A 21,856-nucleotide genomic window follows, 5' to 3' on the forward strand; every position below is an offset into this window, starting at 1 on the left:
AGCCTTCACAATTTTTTTTAATAAGACCCTCATAATCAAGCTTTTTGCCATTTTATAATAATTAAAAATATAAGAAAATTTTAATAATAAATTTTAAAAATAATAATTAAAAATATTTAAAAATTTTAATGATAAAATATCATAATGGATGCGTCACACACGCAGTTTTAAATGTTGCCGGGAAATTAAGCAATTCGTTGCTGGATTTTTAAAAAAGTTTCCCCAAGTTAATATTTTGGGCAGCCACAGAAAAATATTCATCTCAAAAGGGGCCAAAAGTCAAAACAAATTGAGAAACACTCATATAGAGTACAATACAGTACTCTATATTGTTAGTATACAGTTAGTAAAGTTTTTACAGTATACACACTACGAGTAATACTGATTCCTCTGTTCTTTTTGAAAGAACCTTAATTAAGAACAATTAATTATGTGAAAATAAATATCTAATTTAGTTGCCGAAAGTGTTATGGTAGAGTAATTTCTTTCTTTGTTTTTTAATAACAAGATTAGACTATAAACTAGATTGAGAATGAAACTTTTCAAAATATAATTCGTTTTAAATAATAATTTACCAGAACTACGATAGAATCAAGCTATTTACTTTTGATTACATTATTTATATTTTAAATGTCAATATGTATGTTTTCGTTAACTTTGAAGTATAAGTTAGATAGCTAAATTCTGTCTTGAACAAGCGATGTTTGTTGATAAAAAACCCATTAATATTGCGAGCTAGACATACCCGTAGAATCAGCTGACTAAGGCCGTATCTAGTTACTTCATTTTAAACACGAAACAAGTATAGATGAAGTTCACAACTTCTATGTTTATGTTAAAGTTTTAACGAATTATTTTTATAATTACTTTCTTTACGGAAGAAATATGACCAATATGTACTTTTTTGCATTTATATGGGTTTTTAACGCTATTTTTACATACGGACTTAATTATGGTAAGTTTTCCAATATATGTTTTAAAATTACGTAAATGATATTAGAAATACATTATTTAATCTAAACATTTATATTTATGTAACTGTTAAAAATTATTTGACCTTCTCTACATTTAACCTTATTTGTCTTTCCTCATTAATTAATTTAATGATGAGATATTTTTTCTTACTGACTTGAAAAAATAATGGATGGATAGTGAGTGTTTAGTCCTATATGTTGTTTTAAATATTTGATTTAAATTTCTAGTAATTAGTTAAATATTATTATTATTATATCACAACAATATACGTGTTATATACAGTATACATAAACATGATTTTATGAAAATAAAAATTTTGTTTTACTAATTAAATATATATAAATAATAAAACATAGAATTTTTCTTTTTATAAAATCATCAATATTAAGATTTTAGCAAAAAATTGTATTTCAAATAATTAATTTTTATATAATTATAATAAATTACAAATTACCTTCGAATTTTTATAATTAGAAATGTAAAAGTCATGCAATGCATAACTTATTTCCACTTAAATTATATGAAATATCAAGATAATCTTATAGTTTTCTTAAAAGTTATCTAAACTATTAAATCTATTAACATCTATTTCAACAGATTAAATTTTAAGAAGATCATTAATCATGATTATTTATTGATATTTATTGTTTTATATCTTAGGATAGCGATATGCCCTAAAAATATAGTATTATGCTTTTACGCAAAATTTCAATTTAAGAATAATGCTCATTTTTCAACAGACAAATAATCACTAGGTATTAATTTTACAACAGTCCCTTTAGCATTCAACATACTTTATATACTCAAATGTTTAATCTTCTTTGTAAAAATAAAAATTTATTATATCTAAAGTTTAATACAATATATTATAATTACAAAATTTTATAATTCAATACATTAGATATATATATATACATAGAATTATTACATAGAATAAACATATTGTATGAAATAATTTTATGTGCTTTTATTTATTTATTTATTTATTAAATTATAATGTATTATTGAAATAGTAGAAATAAACATGGCGTTAAATAAATTAAATATAAATAGCTTCAGTTCTGAATGATTACAATATTAAAACAATTACATTACTAAAATAAAAAGTAAATATTTATAATGTTAATGTATCTGAAATAAAATATTAAATTTAATTACAGACATAGCATTTTATAGCATTTTATATTTTTTTTTTATATCTAAAATCTTTACATGTCAGAATTTAAATATAAACAATAATTATTCATATTCACATTTTGATTCCAAATTTATAATTAAAGACCATTATCATTAATTTAAACCTCATATCAAAGAATCAGAATCAAGGGATACATTGATAATAAACTTTAAAAAATGTTTGTTATTATTTTATTTCTATCAAAAGATGAAAGATAATTAGGTCTTATTCTTGATCAAATGTATTTTTTAAAAAAGAAAATTGAATAAAGAAATATCAAGGACTTTATTTATAAAAGGTTATGATATAATCAAGTTATCATATCTTTTTATTTATTAATAAAATCATTAATGTTATAAAATAAATAAAGATTATTTTAAACCCTCATTTATTTAAGTTATCCAAACTCATTAATTAGTTTAGATAAGTAAAAGTTATGTAAGTGTAGTAAGTTATATATATGTTATTCTGGTATCATTTAAATTTTTTACAAATTGTATCATAGAAAATTATTTTTGTATTATATAAACTTTGAGTTTTTGTTTTACTTTTCCGGCTGTTATGTGTACATAATACATAACAAGGGAAAGCATTGGAATCGTGTCAAATTTGACCCTTCGAGTTTTTTGCAAATCTCTATGTTTTGAGACCTCCTGAACCCAAAAAAGTAAAGAAAAAAAAAACAAAAAACCATGTATATGTGTGTTGGCGTCTATTTCGTTTAATGTCTCAAGATGAGGTAATAATAAGGAACAAGGGCGTCGCCAGGGGAGGGGCAGAGGGGCAGTTGCCCTCCCCTAAAAATTCGAAAAAGTTATTTAAATGCTAAGTTTTAATTAAAATAATCTTCTTAGGCTTCTTGTAAGTTAAAGAAAATGTTTTATTTGAAATATTTCTTTTCCGGTACATAGTAAATGATTAAAACTTTATGAATCGTTTCTATTTTACCTACATACAATTCATATCCTCTATCAATTTACATCATCTTGCCCCCCCTTACCCATTGGCTGGCGTCGTCCTTGATAAGGAAACAAAATTTGGCACGGTAGCGTGTGTATAAAGGGCATTGACGATGATAAATTTTGGTAGTTAAAAGATCGAGGGAAGGAGATAAAGGGGTGTCGTGTGTCATATCTCGAGAGGGATCAAACTTAATGATTACTCGTTATTAGTATTTACAATTTTTTTTTTATGAAACTCATCACTACCTTCAAAATTAAGTCTTTTGTCATTTTATAATAATTAAAAATATAAAATTTTTTCATAACAAAATCTCATAACAGATGACGCCACACGTAATTACTGTATTTATTACAATTAAAAATATATTATAAAAGTTATTTTTTAACAGCCGGGAAAGTTATGCAACTCATTGCTGGATTTTTTTCATATCATTACGCTAATGTCTACCTAATTAATAGCGAGATTGAGGCCGAAGTTTTAAACGCGAAAACGTGTACGTCGGACGTTCAGCGCCGCTTTCCTGTAAGCCTAGAAGTTTGACAATGGCGTTTGGAATGTCGAGCAAGATTCCATCGACTTTCCAAACGCCATTGTCAAATTTCTAGGCTTACAGGAAAGCGGCGTCGAACGTCCAACGTACACGTTTTCGCGTTTAAAACTTTGGCCTTAACCTCGCTAATAAATAAGTTTTTAATTCCCCTCGCGTAGCATCGCGCACCAGAGAAGGCAACGAGGAATCAATCTGGTTGTAACTTCCCCCAGGATACACCTTGGCGCCTTACTGACCACTTATTAACCTGCGCCAGATGCTCGCCGACGTCAGAATTTCTGATATGGCACGCAGAGAAAGAGAGTATACAGGCCTAAACAAATACCGTACATTAAACAATAATGGCTTTCTGAAGAAATCAACAAATATTTTTTTGAACTAAAATGTTTTTGAGATATTCTGATCTCACTTATAAAAATTCAAAATTCATTTCATAACAGATTTAAAAAATAATAAATTAATTTGAATTTTGACAATAATTAAAAGAAAAAAAGCATGAATATTTAGGATACGGAAGGCTAGTTCTATAAAGCTAGTTCTAAATTACATTGGGATGTAAAAATGCTTTAATAATATAATTTAGACTTGATACTTGGTCTTCATTGCTTAGTTTTTAACATAAAAACTTAACTCTGCTTTAATCCAAACGAAGAAAAGATATAAAATTATGCAAAGTTTATTGGTTAACCTTGTAATATCTAAACATAGAAATCTAAGATTCTTCAAAAGCATTTAAGCATATTTTATATCATTAGAGCAATAAGTTTAATATGTTTACATCATAAATACTAAATAAGTTTAGAAAATAGTTTGCATTGGAATGATTCAAAGTATGAAAATACTACAATTACTGTAAACACAAAGTTTTATTTGAAATTATAAAATATTAAAAATTTATCTATACTTAAATCATAAAATTTTTTCTATTCTATATATAGAAAGCATTTTTTTTAAAAATTAGTTAATATTTTTAATTATGAAAGTTTTTCTATTTGTTATCACAGTTATATATCCTCATATGTATTATTTTTCTTCTACAGAAGATGAGGTAAACCAAGATCCAGAAATTATTGAAAGTCGAAAAAATGCCATTAGTTGGCTTTTCTCTAAGCAAAATGAAGAAGGAGGTTGGGGAACAAAAGATAATCCTGAAACTCATAGAATTCTTACCACTCTTAGTTTATCAAATTCTAACTATACACAACACAGTTTAAGCCATCATCAAGGTCTTACAAAACTGAGTTATGAACTTACTTCACTCTTAACGTAAGTTTAATATTTGTCTATATTAAATATTACTAAAGCATTAAATTATATCAGTTATGCATTTTGTCAAACATTTAATTTATTTCTAAACTAAATTTTCAATTCCATTAAAACAAATGTCATAAAAATGGAAAACATGAACATTGTAAACACTAAATTTAATTAATTATATATTCTATTAAGTTTTATTTAATTCATGAAAACTTTAGCTAGTCAAATTTTTGAATAAAAAAAAGTATTGGTTTCATAATATAAGTAGAGATTTAATTTCTTTATATGTAAATTAGTTTAAATATATATATATTTATTTATAAACTAATTTATGAGAGAACTTTTTAGTAATTAATATAAATAATATAAAATTAAACAAAATTTGTAACAAAAATGTATACTATATAAATAAAAATATTCTAAAAATTTATATTTACTGTACTGTAATAGATTCTTTCATTACCCATATAATAGAGTTCAATTTTATTGATTAATATTTCATTATTTGTAAATATAAGTTATTGAAGCTTAGTGATTTCTTAAATCACTATTCAATGTTGTGTTTTTTTATATCCTACATGAACATGTATCATTATATTTTAATTTTTACATATACAGGGTGTTAAAAAATTAGACAACAAATGAAATAGGTGGTATAAGAGGTCATTGCAAGCAATTTTGGTCATATAAATAGAGGACTGCCACAGTTCTTTATAAGATTTAGACTACTAAACTTTTTTAGTGATTGTTGCCCTGTGAGGCACAAATGCAGTACAGAGGAGCCTGAAATTACTATTAAACATTTGTTAAAGTTTTATGCATAGAGTATTATTCATTCCTACTGTTCTAAATACTACCATGAAAATTCTCTCCAAGCTGTATTATCTGCAGGGCTTTAAGCCTTGTGCAGCATAATGGTGAAAGGAATGTAATAACCAGGACTGCAAAGAGGACAATGGGACAAAATTCATGTGAGAATGCTGGGGGGTAGAGTCGGTTAATCTCCACTCAACTGACACCAATGTGAGATCAGGACAGTGAGATCCCACTCACTATAATCAGGAAGGATAATTAATTTAAAGATGAAAAGGACGCTGAGAGCCGTGAAATCTCTGCCTCAAACATCAGGGTCTTGACACTAGTCCTTGATAGCATACTAACCATTTAGCAGACTCAAATTAGTCCAAGTGGTTAGTTTAGTTTAATCCAAGTGGTAGAAGAGATGTTACTTCCTAGGAACAAAAATGGAAGTAGGCTTAAGTCAATTTATGAAATGACTAAATATATTTATTTGCACATTAATAAAGAAAAGGACTACAATTAACGATATTCAAATACTAATATATCAAACTAATATTTGACTAAATGAGAATACAAATAATTGATTATTCAACCATTTAAACTATTCTAACACAAACTACAAATATTTTTGAGAGAGCTTACAATAAAACATATATGTTACCTTTACCCGTCCTTGTAATTATGGACGTGACGAGAGAACCTTTTTCTTTGAGTGGGAGGACTTCTCATATCACTTTTTCATGATGAAATGGATGCATCAAAATTTATGCAGGAACAACAAGGAATGTATTTACTTTGCTAGTGACATGTTATTCCTGACAAAAAGCACGGTAAAGAGGTGATTTTTACCTTTTATATAGAATCAGTGGACCAATGAAGATTGTCCACGATTCTTTTCACGCTCTGTTCCTAAGGGAACTATAAAGTGTTACTTTCACTTCTAAAGAAACAATGTCACTTCTCTAATGATTCACAGGAAGTGTGAAGATGACAAGAAAGATAAACTTTCTATCTTTTTACAGCTTAAGAATATTCTAAAATAGTGACTAAAAATATTTTTAAAAGTATAAAAATGTTCCTTAACAAACTTCCAGTTCTCACATACATATTACGATTCTATGACTATTCAAATGATTAAAGTAAAGGAAAAAATACTGTATAGGAACCCTACTTTCTTGTGACCCTAAGCAATTTGTTTCTTTTTCCCTTCAGGATGTCCCTGTTAGCATTTGTTCATGGCACAGTCCAGGCATTAAAATATTTGGCTTAATTACTACCTTTTTATTGTTAATTGCAGTTAATATTTGATTTGCAATTAAAAGTGTTATCAATAAAGAAATAACAACTAACAAACATTCTGTATTGTGATTTGTGATCACTTTTCTGTGTATTCTGTATTGTGAACACTTTTCTGAGATGCATTTCTCTAAGTTTTTAAAACTGCTATCATCGTGAAACAAGGCAGGCAATATTCCTACACTGCATGCATGTGTGCAAGGCAGCAAAGAAACAGGCTTATGAGATTCAGGCTCTTTTAAGATCCTGTATCTCATAAGGGAGATTGCATTGCCCTCCAGTTGATATGACCAAAATTGCTTATATTGTCCTTTTTTATTATCCGTTTGATTCTTTTGGTCTTCTTAACAACCTCTATAATAAAATTTATTTATTAACACTTATTTTATAAGGATTATGTTATTTTTAAACTTATGTAAAACAAAACAGCTTTAATTTCAACTACGTTGCATTTTTATATTAAATTGTTTTTGTTTTTGTTTTATTTTGTAATATATACTTTTTCTTATTAAAATGGCAAGATGCAATTTTTTTCTAGATGTGACACAATTTCATCAGGGCAGTTAGCATTATATATAAATTCTATATTGGCAACATGCTACAAAAGTTATGATTTTTATGAAATCATAAGAAGAATGAAACACAAACCAAAGGTATCTAATTATGAAAGAGGTCTTGTATCTCTATCAATTTGCATTGCTGGATATCGTGTACCTAAGGAAGATATTCAACATTATTTAAAGATGCTTAAAAATCAAACTTCAAATATTGACAAAGGTATGTAAAAAAATCTTTACAAATTACAAATTTTAAAATTTTGGTTACTTACTTTGAAATTAGATTTTAAAACAAAAATTTACTCCATTTCTTTTATTAAATTTTTAATGTAAATTTAAAACTGATAAATCAGCAGTGATCTAATTTATTTATGTGTAAATGATTACAAATGTAGCAATGTTTTGTAATATATACAGTAATATCTCGGTTTTCGTCGATTTTTTTCGCGAAAAATTTGTTTCGGTTTTCGTCGATTGCCTCGGATTTCGTCGGCGTGCCCAAGTGACCTCGCTGCTAATTTTGCGAAAACAAAGGACGACCCACGCGTTTTCCTGCTCAGTGTGGCGTTATTTCTCGTTCTGCGAGCATTACCCCGCGACGGCCCATCATTGGCCAACGTTTCTGTTCCCTGAACACTGGGAGTTCGGTCGTGGGTTCGCGCGTCGCCAGGACGGGCTGGTCACGTGGAGTTTTCCGGGTTTTCTCCACGTCTGTAATGTCTGAATAGGGGCCAGTTCCCCTTAAACGGACATTCCGGAAGACATTATTCCCCGTGATACGACCATCATAAACGCATACAACTACTATAACATGACAATTACGTCACACTTTACCACGGGGGGATATAGGCTAGACCAACTAACTTCTACAAGACAAGACATTACCTCCGCGTGTCTAGCCAAACAATTCCATTGCTTTCCTTCAGATTAGTTTTTTTATATTAATTTCTTATTGCTTTTAGTATTTAACGCTATATTAATTCTCTATAAAATGTGTTTTTGGTATGTATTTTGTACTGTCTAGAACGAATTAATTGGATTTACATTGATTCGTATGGAAATAATTGCCTCGATTTTCGCCGGTTTCGGATTTCGTCGATTGTTTTCAGACGAATTATCGACGAAAACTGAGGTATCACTGTATTTTTACTGCAATGTGATTGGGTATTTTTTAATTTAAATTCGAACGGATCACCGATGTTCTCTCCGCACGTTATATTCCGTTAATTAATTAACTCATCTGCTCACTGCCCGTGCTTTTCTGTAATCAGTGAAATTTCTTTTCAAGTAGAATTGCGAAAATCTACTAACAATCTACATTTACGTAATTTTTAAAATAGGCATTCTACTCTGATACATCCAATATAAATCGCTTTTCTTTCGTTAGTTAATTTACATACAAGCAACAACTAGTCACTTGAAGCTGTGTTGTGTTTTTTTTTGTTTTATTTTTTTAAAAATGTTCTAGAAAAACACACATCGGGGTGTAAATAGTCTTCTCCATGTTTAAATTCATCACGTTTTCGCCGAACCGCGTAAGAGCGCTCCGACACTCCAAGTTTTCGTCATATCCGGTGTTTTGTGGTGTGTCCGGTTTGAGTCTACACTGCTATATAAAGGAATTTATATTATATAAGAGTTTAGTACTTACATGTAACGAATAGAGTAAGGTTTAAAAGAAATGGTGAGAGAATTATGTGGACGATAATCGTTTTTGCATAATTTGGCCACGTAAAATGAAAAAAATAGACATTTATGCCGAATAGAAAATTTAATTCGGTTTTTTGTTGTCGTTAAGCAATTGTTATTATTGTTACGAAATACGTTGTCGTTTGCATTGTTGAAGGCTAAATGGCGAATTTTACAATAAAAATGGGGATTTTAGAGGGTTTGGAAAGGGATTACATTGTTGTGGAGCAGAAAAATTTATTGGAAAGTGCAGGAAATGTGTGTATGTAAGAATAAATGAATGGACGCGCGTGCGACGGACTGGAACACGGTCCGATGCATGTTCATATTTATATTTCTATTTTTGGTTTTTTGGTGGTCCTTCCAACGGGACAGTGGGCTCCAGGGCCGCCGATAAAGCGAAAATCCCAAAGGGGGCCCGGAGAGCGGCTCAAGAACGGGATAAGCCCAGAGAGCGGCCCAGCTACAAAAGGGGCCTGCGGAGCGAAACCGGAATCCGTATCTAAATCCGAATGTAATCGACCAAGTGCGAGTTCCTCGCGGGGCGCCGGATCCGCCCAACAAGTAGGCAGTTGTCCCAAGGAACCCCCGGCCGAGCAAAGGAGCTCGGATGCCTGTTTATTTATTTATTATTTTATTTTAAAGGAGCGTCGGTGAATCGAACCCATGCCTTCAAGCTCAAGACGACACAAACGGCGGAGCGTAGCGCATGAGGCGACCACTACAGCTTTCTGTTGCATTACAGATTGTAAGCAATTGGCAATAATAAGTCTATTGTTGACGCGCGGAATTGTTAATTTAATAGCAATTCTGAGCGTTTATTACTGGTGTTTCACAAATCTAAACCATTTATTTACAAAACGGCTTCTCAAATTTTAAAAGTTTTATTTGAATTCCATCTGAAACGGGCTGCATTTGAAAAAATTGTACTGTACACCTATGAATTCCAACTGTCGCCGCCGTCTGTCCGGCATTATAATCCGGAACAGCGTTAGATAGAGAAGAATCGAGAGCAGATGTGGAAACTCTAGGGTCAGGAGGCCCTGATTAAATATACACGAACTTTTGATGCAAACCGGAAGTCACGTTATTTCAATTCAAAAAGTTTTCCCTGAAAGGTGTTAGATAGATGTTTAAGGAAAAGTATAATGTACAGGGAGAAGCCACTGGTAATTTCAGGCGGAGAGCACATATTTTAAATTAATTTAAAATATAATTAAAAATTGTAGTGTACAGTTTTCTCCGATCCCTCTTCAGTCTATCTATATATACATGGTGTCCCACTCGGGAGTACAACTTTAAAAATACGAATTACTCGCGAACGCGTGCATGTATCATCATGCAACAAGGTTCAAAATATTCCTTATTTAATGAAGAATTGATTCTGTGTCATAAAGAGGCGGGCACTATAGCGGGCGCCGCTACGGCGGCTCCGGATGTGGCAGCGGCCGGGCTGCGCCAGCCAGGCCGCTGCCACATCCGCAAACCATCAGAAAATTGGCCAAAAAGTTGGACTTCAAGAAGGTTACTTCCAACAGGACAGGGTAACGTGCCATACCTCTCATGCCAGTATGGAAGAAAACCGATCGTTTTTTGGAGACAGGGTGATTTCGAAAGGTTTGTGACCACCTCGATCGCCCGATTTAACTTCCCCAGATTTTTTCTATGGGGATATTTAAAGGGCAAGGTTTATGCAGGCAAACCCAAGACCATCGAACAACCGAAAGCAAACATCGAGCGTGAAATTGTTGCCATCGACAGTGACATGTTGCAGAGGACATTCTCGAATATGGAGCGTCGCGTTCTCTTGTGCGCGGACGTTGGGGAAGGACATTTTCAGCACTATTTGTAATGTGGACTTGTTTACCACTAAATACAGTTATGTTCAGTTCTTACAGCTCGCCTTTACGTTCACGCGTTCGCAAGTAATTGGCATTTTTAAAGTTGTACTCCCGAGTGGGACACCCTGTATAATCGAGACGAGTTGATAATAATAATAATAATAATAATAATCAGCGCAGAGCCCAAACGGTTAGGAGTTGAAAGTTGAAATTTGGTACACAGTTAGGGTACGTCACGAGAACGCATGCTAAGAAGGGATTTTTCGAAATTTCTCTCCACGGGGGAGAGGGACAGGATTAAGGCTTAACACTTCCATCAACAATGAAAGTGTTACGTAACAATGGAAGTGTTAAGAGAAAGCGATGTGCAAGACGCAGATGCAGTTTTTTTTCGTTATTGCGGGAAATCGAACATATTTTTAGACCCATCTAAAAATTCTCTAATTAGTCTGGAAACAGGGGGACCCAATTCTTGCATTCTGTGTAAGGTTGACTATAACGTAATAATCTTAATCTTCGCTATCGTTACTTTTGCCCGAGCAACGCCGGGCCTACCTTCTTGTAAACAATAAAATTATTTTGTAGCATACAGTTAATAATTTTTTAAACAAAGATACAAAATATAAAAATAACTTACAAAGGTACAATCTGCGACAGAGTTTACACCGATATTTTTGGCCGGTCGCGATCGCGTAACATTGTTCTTTTTTTTTTATATATGACGTCATCTCATAACATTCCGCTATTCAAATTAATTAAGTTATAATTATTTTTAATCGCTACATGTTCTGCAAATTTCCGTAGATATACATGGTGTTGTAGAAATAAAATTTTAATATTACTGTATATAATCCAAAATATTGTTACATTTTATTATATATATAATTTAAAACAATGCATTATTTAAAATATTGTATTAAAATCTGTGATAGAAATAAATCATAATAACTTTATCCATTTAAAGGATTTAGGGAAATAACCCTTCCTTGATTCTTTCAGATTAAAAATTTAAAATAGAAATATATTCAAGTAAAATATTAAGTGTTTTATTGTTAAATCATGGCATTAAATATAATGACTATTTCAAATTCTTTGAAACACTTCGTAAGATATTTTTTATATAAATTATATTGAAAATTACTCATTAAATAGCAAATTCATAATAATGAATAAATTAGGCAATTTATTGATAAGAATATAGTTAGTTGTAACTATTAAACTATATTCTTTCTTTCTTTTTTTAGATACAAAAGCAATCATTGTAATGGCTTTAATTTGTGTTAAGAGAAGTCATAGTTATTATAATTTTCTTGAGCCTTATATCCAATATCAGTTACATTTATTCAAAACATTACAAAATGGCAATGACAGCAGCTTTGGAAATATTTATACTTCAGCATTAATTGTTCAGGTAAATAAATTAATATGCATGTTATACAGATGATATAACAGGTTGAGAAGGAATTAGGAAACTACATAGTTAATATGAAAAATCTGGAGAAAAAAGTCTTTATGTAAAAATTAAAAATTGTTTACACTTTTTCAATATAACTTTCAAAAAATTTTTATAACTAAATGTTTTAAATCTAATATTGGAAATTTTGTTGTTTGTTTATATCAGAAAGTTTTACAAACTTAATTTTTTTTAAATTTTATAGTGATATTTTTCTTTGGAAGAAAAATATGTTGAACTGTTATATTAAACATTTTCAGTATTCTAAAGACAAGTGACAGAAAATTCAAAATACAGTAGTATTCTATTTAACTACTAAGAAAAAACAAAATAATAAAATTACATGAGCATAATTGATTTACTTTATTTGAGAAAGCTATACAGAATTATAAAATTCTATAAAATTAATTACATTAAAAAATTAAGATTACTGATAATTTAGTTTCTAATTTTTAATATAATTTTACAGATAATCATGTGTTTAATTTCATGTTCTTTATTTATTATTGATATTAATATAAAAATTAAAAATCAATTTTTGATTAATGCATTCATTATATATAATCATTTTTTAAAAATATCAATTAAAATTTTTATTATTTACATTTTTATTAAAACTTCTCATTATTTTAGAAAATATTTTTTGACAGTTAAAATAATTTCAATATCTTGATATTTTGCAGTCTCTAATTGCCTATGATGATGGCAAGGATGATTGGTCTTTTAGAAATAGTCTCCAATATTTTCTATCCCAACAAAAAGAGGATGGCTCTTTTGGTGATTTACTAGCCACTTATTTTGTTCTTCCTATACTTAATGGACACAGTTTGTTACATATAAAAAATATTTTATGTGAAGATTCAGACGAAAAATATGAAGGTAACTTTTTATAATATATCAAAAATACTTTTTATAGTATAATATTTAAGGTGGTAAATTTAAAAAGTAATTTTTTATAATGTAAATTTTTTCTATATTCTAATTTTCTATATTTTAGAAACAAGAAATTTAAATTTAATTATCATCTCATTAATTTATATATTATGAATAATTTTATCTTGTAATCCAGTGGGTTCCATTTTCCAATAAAGTACGGTCTTGTTTTATGCAGGATTGCATGTCAGCTGATATTGTGTAAAACTCTGCTTAAATTTGTTTTCCACTCCAAATATCCAAAATGATTGAAAATGGTTATACAACTATTTACAATTATTTTGGAATTTTTGGAGTGTCCATTTTGGAGTACTAATCCAAATTAAAATATGCTTAAAATGTTTTACTTATATTTTTTCTATAATGAATAACATTATAGTCAGATGTTTTTATATATAGCATTTGTATATTATAACATTATAGTCAGAGCAAAATTTCATTACACTGTATCAAGTATGCTATTTGATGAAAAGATATGCAAACTAGAGTATTTATTGCAGTATCATTCAATAGTTCTGTGTGTGTAGAATGTCAGAATCTGGAGAAGCAGTTTTCTGACTTAATTCACAGGATGCCACAATGCGATTTCGTAATTCCTCGACATATTAACATGTTCATATGCAAATTTGTGGTAGAAATTTTTCGTAGAATCAGCCCCTGAAATGTTTTGCATATATTTAGAATCATCCTGTATATTAAAAATGAGAAGAAACCGATTTGTACACAGATTTATTACACTCATAGTAAACTGTAAGGTTATATCATGGTTGTAATAACCCAGTGGTGCCTATAAGTAGTAGGCTAGTGATTAGGAAGGACAGACAATGGATGACAATTTATAAATTTAATTATCATCTCATTAATTTATATATTACAGACCTCTAAATTCTCAATGTCTGTCTGTTATTCCTTAATCTTGAGAACAGAGTTTGATACAGTACTTGAAAATCAAGACCAGAATACAGTACTTATAATTTATGAAGTTTGTATGCATTTTTTGCAACCATAATGTATTTGGGTCGGAGAAACATCCGTGCACTCTTCGTGTGCTCATTTAGCTTATTTTTCACAACTTATCCATTTTCCTACTGTTCTTGAAAATATTTCGTTGCAGTAGCCTATAAACATTCATTCTCAATGCTGAAAAATGACATGAGCAGGGCATGCTCATATTACCCCACACACATTTCCAGATTGTTTTGTCAGTTGGCATAGATAAACTTTAGCTGTGAACATCGACATATTCATATCGATTCATTTTTAATCCAAAAGAGCATTCTTTTCCAAAAATATCATACTACAATTAATCTAGAGCACAGTTTAAGTTTACGAATGTAATTAGCAAGCTATATTTTTATGTATCTCGACAGATTCCTACAGATTATCGCTGCAAAGTTTTTTCTTCTAATAAATGTATGCGGCCACATTGTTAAAAATGACTTCATGGAAGAGTCTTCTATTTGGTATTTCCCATTCACACTGTTGTTACGGAGTTACGAATGTATGCTCATATTTCCCATATTCTCATATTCTCCAACCTACTTCTGCAGAGGGAGATGTGAGATCATTGCGATCATGGTCACTTAGTTTCTACTTTGTACTTAGTTACTGCGTTAAATCCTTTGTTTTGTTTTTACATTTATGTTCGGTAGTGTATATACATTAATATCAATTACATTTGACTTAGAAACGAAGTGACATTATCGTGATGGTTCCAGCTTGTGACATTTGCTTTTAAGTAAGCTTTATATTAATACTTTCATACTTTTTACATAAAGATTTAAGTTTTTCTGTTTAAATTTTTTTATGATTTAATATAAATAAATTTCTGTGTTTAATATAGGTGATAAATAAATAAATTTATATTCAAAATTAATCTTATTTTCAATAATAATATCAATAATTTGCATAATGATTATATATTGATATTTCTTTTATTTTAGAGTTTGAGACAAATAAGCAAAATACGTCCATTAACGTTCGTTATTCTCTAAGTGACAGAAATATTTCGAAATTGATCACTGTGCCTGAAAATTCCACTTTTTTAGATGTCATGAAAATTGCCCAAGCATCAGATTGTAAATACAGGTATATTTGAAAATTTCAATTTTATATTTCGATTTTTATAATTATTTGCAGTTCATTAAATATTATCATTATGAAAACTTTCATTGCTATCCATCGAGCGGGAATACCCAACCATGTCGGGTATTATCATTCAATGGTTAGGCATTGACACTCATAATTTTACTTAAAGATTTACATACAATAATAGTTACATTTATAATTTTTTGGTGTTTACTCTTCTGCAGTCTTTGTGTGACTACTTTTTGCATTTATGTCTTGGTCTTTGATTTTTGCTTTCTAATGACTCTAGTTTGTGAATTTTTGGAGTTGCTATTAGAATTTGTAAATTTTTTATTATGTTTAATCAATTTTTGCCATTTAGTAGTATTTAAATACAAAAAAGGAGTGAAATATCACTTAAAAGCACTGGTTGTTGAACTTAGCGTATTTGAGTGTAATTACCCTTCATCACCATATTGGATTCTGATGCTTCTTTGATGGCCTAACAGCATATTATAAATCAAATGAAAAGCAGAAATGGGAAGCTAAATATTGTGAGGTTGCCGAATTCGAGATTTCCAAATGTCAGGACTTATCGTATGTGGGGTGAAGGAAAGTGAGGCAAATAGCTGCAGTGACAAACAAACCCGTTTATTTACACTAAGTCTTACAATCTAGTGTGTCTTGCATGTCTTGTCTTCTGGTGGCTCTTGATGGTTCGGTTGTTGGCCCCGGGGCAGACAGTTGATGCTCGACCGTGGGAGGTTGTGACGAATGGTGAAAGCCCGAAGTTCAATCGGATGGTGTCCACTTGTAGAGGCAGAGAAAAGTCTGGACAGTTGATTATAGTTGTTAGCTGGGGAAAGTCTGAACAGTGGTTGACACGGACAGAAGCTGGGAGAAGTCTTCACAAGGGGAGGCAGAGAAAAGTCTGCTTTGCCCTTGAGATCCAGGTTTTTATAAGATCTTTCTCCCCTGGATCTCCAGCTCCTGATTGGTCGGTTTCCTGTCTCTAGGCAGACGACCGACCATTTCGAGCTATCAAAGGTTTAAATTCGACACTGTGTTTTATTCCGATCAAGGGAATTTAATCGCAACTTGAAACCTCTGCTCGTATTCAATTGTTTCGAATTCTTATAAGTCTGATACATAATATCAGCGCTGCATCTCCTTTTAAGGTTAAAAAAAGAACATTTTTCTCTCGATTAATAGCTTTAATATTTCCCGATTTAAAGTATCCTTCCAATTTCTACGAGCATCAGAATCAAAAGCTTGTTCCCTTGATTTGACATTTTTATGATATCAAAAACACATGAGCTCGAGTATCGCTCGGGCTTCACAATATATATACTTTATACACATAATGATTAAATACATCTTTATTTTAAATTGTTATATTTATCCTAAGTTTAAATTTGCAAAATTTTCGACGAGACCACCTCAAAAACAACACACAAATGAAAGAAACTCTGCTTCTGATGACAAACATCACATGACTGTAGACTTATGAGGACATTTGCTACCTGGCCATAACAATTACACATTCACGATTCAATTCTGTTTTGAGATGCTTGCATGAGTGGGATTGCCCTCTGAGCAGGGGCGAATTCTCCGGGCTTGCTTAGCATGCACCGCATGCTTAAAAGAAAGTTTTGACTGTCAATATACTTTTTATATGAGAAGAAATATGCCAATAATAATTTATTCTAACGTGTAAATTCTTATCATTTGTGTTTGCTTTTACATTGACAAATAGCGGATAGCCGTTTTAAGTCAGTGCGATGCTTGCCGGAACTCGATCTTTTTCTCGTGTGGAGGTTTGCCGCAGCAAACAAGTGCGCGTGCATGACGTCATTCGAAGCATTTAACACGGCCAGATTGTATCGAAAGCTTGCGGTACTCAGTCATCATAGATGGATTGTGTACAGGGGCGGATCTACATAGACATTAATAGGGCTTAAACCCTGGGCCCCTAGTGTCAAGGGTTGACAAAATTTGAATTATTATCATAAAACTTTTTATACTTTTTCATTATAATATATTTCATGTGTAGATATAATGGGCTTTATAATAGTCCATACTTTTTATTCACACCAAATAACGTTTCTGCCTATTGTTTAGTGCTAGAGATAGGCCTATTATTCTTATTATAACTTTCAGCATGCCCAAAAATTTTGGTCAACATTCGCTTCTGCCTCTGAACATCATTGCCCAACTTTCCACTATATAAATTATAAATTTATCGGTGAGAAATTCATCTGTATAGATATTGTCCCTTATAAATTATAAGTGAATCGGAAGAAGATGCCACACTTTTTTCTTTTGATGGAAATGTCAGGTGCAATTTACTTATTTGTATTCTTTGGATGCAATTACTAAATTTTGAAACATCCTTCAAAAGGATCATCCTTCAAAAGGATCTTCCAAAATTAGCACAGAACAACAAAGATTAAGTTCCATGTTTGTAATAATGAATTTTCTTCTTATGTGCAAATTAGGCATCTTATTTCGACCGTCTGGGAATCATTTAAACAATCTGATTCCATTTTCACCGGTTGCTGACAATCGAAAACAAGTTTTAATGTATAATAAACATGGTTTATGATTATCGGTTTATTAATAACTTCGGATGTTTTAATAATAAATTTGCAAAATCGATTATAGCTAATTAGGCTGATATTTACTTTAGATAATTTATGAATTCTTCTATAAATATTAGCGAAGTTGAGGCCGAAGTTTTAAACGCGAAAACGTACGTCGAACGTTCAGCGCCGCTTTCCTGTAAGCCTAGAAGTTTGACAATGGCGTTTGGAATGTCGAGCATGATTCCACTGACGTTCCAAACGCCATTGTCAAACTTCTAGGCTTACAGGAAAGCGGCGCTGAACGTCCGACGTACATGTTTTCTCGTTTAAAACTTCGGCCTCGACCTCGCTATTACTTAGTGACTAAAATATCTATAAAATTTTAAAAATTTAGAAAAAAACCATTAATGATAATACTATTTTAATTAAATACAAACTAATATTTAACTGTCTTCCTGGTAATAATAACAGAAATAAAGGATCATAACCAAATTATGCTAATTTACGATTTTAATGTTTTCATAACATGCTTTTCTCAGGATTATTTTTTTAAAAAACCAAATAATCATAAGTTTATGTTCTTTAATTTTATTGTTATCTACAGCAGCATTTACTGGATATCTGAATAAATCTTATTAAGATAAAATTAAAATTAAAATCTTTAAATAATCAACTTATAAGCAGAAAAAAATTGTTTAAAAATATGATGTTTTAAAATTTATTTTGCATGAGTTTTGCTATATTAATTTTTAGTACAGTATTTAATTATGTATTAAAGTTTGTATTAAAATTAAACTATAAACAGAAAATAATAGCAATAAGATAACAAAACCTGTATTTATTTACTTTTTGCTAATTTATGTTGTTATGTTTATTGTATTGACATTGTAAAATTTTTCTTTTCCTAGTTTTAAAGGAATAGAACATTCATTAGGTTACTTTATACAAGAAATAGGTGGAAACTCTTATTGTTATGGAATATTATACAAAATTGATGAAATGGGAAATTTATTTCCAATATCAAATGGTAACTAAAATTGTTCTTTTATATTCTGTATATTAACAGATATGCAAAATAACAAAAACACTATGTTTTCTTATATATTACCGACAGATTGTGTTTAAAAGACCATTTAAATGAATGAATGGTAAAGAGATACATTTCATCATCCATTTATTTTTAGGAAAGACACAAAAAACTGTTTACTGAGTAAACCATGGCGTAAGAATATAGGTGATACCACTTCTATTGTTTAACTGTCGAAAAACTTGTCAGGAATGTGGTCGTCTTATCGGGAAGTCCATTTTGTATCGTTGTTTACCACTTACTATCGCCTCGTTCGACAGTGCTTTTAAGAATTATTATAAAATCATGTCTTTTAAATGATGTGTGCATAATTCCAAAAGCAATTATTATCCAAAAAAGAAATAGTAAATGTATTTAAGACACCAAAAGATTTGGAATTGTTTCAAAAATGAAAACGAATGATATCATACCATGTGCAGTTCGAGAACTGACTGAACGCTACGATATTTGTGAAAAGCATTTTGCTCCGCGTTAAATTCTTCGTATATAAAGATAGAAAAGAAATCGTCAACATTCCTTATGAGCCTCCTTTACAAACTAAGAGTGCCCAGTTTGTTTTCGAATTGCTCATCACACCTTTCTAAACCCAGCAAAACACTTCGAAAAAGTCTTTTAATTACCTTTATTATAGTTTATAAACTATTTAACCAATCCGTAACCTAAAATATGCTTCTAATTGCTGCATTTTTTATACAGCAGTGTATAAAAGTTATAACTAAATATATATATATATATATTTTTTTATTACGATAGCTTTTTGGGATATTAGAAGAGCTAGATGTCAAAATAAACATCCTGCTTTTCCAACATTTTTGCGGCCCACCAGTGGTCAAGTGGTTTCGTTCCTTGAACACCGAGTTCGGTCGTAGGTTCGCCACGTGGAGTTTTCCGGGTTTTCTCCACGTCTGTAATGCCTGAATAGGACTCAGTTAAAAAGACCACCTGGAAAGCATTCCCGTAGGCAGATCGCCAAAGTGTTGCATTGCCATAACTTAATAAAACAAACAAACCAACATTTTTGCAACTATATAATGATATAGCCTATTATATTAACTACATATTGAACTACATATATCATGTACAGTACATATATTTTCATTTTATTTATTTATTTATTTAACTAAACGACACTATAGCCATTGGCCTTTTCCAAGTGTCAAAAAAAAAAATGCAGATATGCTCTATTAAAACCGCCAAATCAAAAGAGGACCTTACCTACTTAAAAATATTAAAAGAGAAATTGGATACTGCTGTCAAGTGCGTACAGAATAAAACCTTTCATAAAGGACACTTCTAAATAAGTTGTGTCTTTATCTGCAATCTGTATTTGTAAGAGTTAAATTATAGCCATTATCCATTAATATTAAAAATTTTATAATATTAGAGCGCTTCCAACAGAACATAGGTAGCATAAGCTTCTGCTAAAGAGCAACTATTTAAATAAGCAAGAAGTTGCGTGTGATCATTGATCAAGATACTTCTATATAATGATTTTGATTTTAAAAAAAAACTATTTCAAATAGAAAAATTTTTGAAAATCCTTAGTGTATCAACATTCCACTAAAAGCCCACACTCCCTGTCACAATCTGTCAAAATTTTTACGTATTCCCTATTTCCAATGCAGACATGACATTTGAATGATCCCTTAAATAAATGCATTTTTAAAGTTGTGTATTTACTGAATATTTTTTAATATACAGATAATTGTTTAAATTATAATAGCCATATCAATTATGTTTCTTAAATTATAATCTGAAATCACTTTTTTTACAGGAGTTGATAAAGAATATCCAAAGAATGGTGATCATTACATTTTTGAAGATCGAATTTTGAAATAATTATATGAAGAAAGAAAATTTCCGTGAAGAAACATTACGTTTTAGTAGGGAAAATATCTATATATTTAATATTACTGATATTTGAAAACGCAGTTTATTCATTGTAATAATATAAAATCATATAAAAATTTCCACATTTTTAAAAAATAAACTCATGATATTAAAACAAAACACAATTAAAAACGAGGTTAATTAAACTAGATACGAAAAATACTGAAGACTAGAAAGTATCTTTCACATAATTCAAGAATGTAATGTACAGGCTGTTCATATAACGTCATTCTGCTGATTAGTTTCCGAGTTTTATCTTTTCGAAATGTGAACTTTAATTATTAATTATGAACACAACTTATACTAATATATATATATAAGTATAAGTTGTAAAATAAGTGAAAAAAAAAGTTAAGAAGTTACTTTATTTCGATCGAAAATGTATTAGTAAAACTATTAAATTGTCGTTTTATTAAATAAGATAAAAAACCATTATTTGAATGTTTAGTTTACTAATATTAGCATATTGTTTTAAAATGTTCATCTAAATTATAAAATTTCTAAAAAAGATTTTTATCTAAGTGATAAGAAAAATAAAATAATAAATAAAGAGTAATTATCATGTATATTTATTACTTCTTCAGTTCGTTTGTTATTTTTTTTAGAAGTGGTGAATCACTTTCTTTTAGGAACTCGCTTCGCAACTTTTATGACATCCGCTAATTATCATGATTGTATATCTTTATTAACGTTTAAGAACCATCTTAAAATATGTCATAATAATATATAACAGAG

At 30.1% G+C, this 21,856-nt stretch overlaps 1 protein-coding gene across 2 annotated transcripts; it reads left to right on the forward strand.

The window, feature by feature from the left end:
• Positions 1–567: 567 nt before the first annotated feature.
• On the forward strand, positions 568–21,856 carry LOC136981166 (uncharacterized). Of its 2 annotated transcripts, XM_067277446.1 has the most exons (9): positions 570–955; positions 4,706–4,931; positions 7,558–7,796; positions 12,351–12,517; positions 13,243–13,438; positions 15,436–15,580; positions 19,053–19,171; positions 21,006–21,326; positions 21,364–21,856. In XM_067277446.1, exons 1-8 carry the CDS (start codon positions 886–888, stop codon positions 21,068–21,070), a joined length of 1,227 nt encoding a protein of 408 aa, XP_067133547.1. In that variant the 5' UTR covers positions 570–885; the 3' UTR covers positions 21,071–21,326; positions 21,364–21,856. The 2 variants fall into 2 exon arrangements, with proteins under 2 accessions (XP_067133556.1, XP_067133547.1); XM_067277455.1 differs by lacking the exons at positions 21,006–21,326; positions 21,364–21,856 and adding an exon at positions 19,259–19,378 and having other exon boundaries at positions 568–955.

This window comes from Centruroides vittatus, unplaced genomic scaffold (assembly GCF_030686945.1).
Source record: "Centruroides vittatus isolate TY-2023 unplaced genomic scaffold, ASM3068694v2 contig_1168, whole genome shotgun sequence".
NCBI classification, from domain to species: domain Eukaryota; kingdom Metazoa; phylum Arthropoda; class Arachnida; order Scorpiones; family Buthidae; genus Centruroides; species Centruroides vittatus.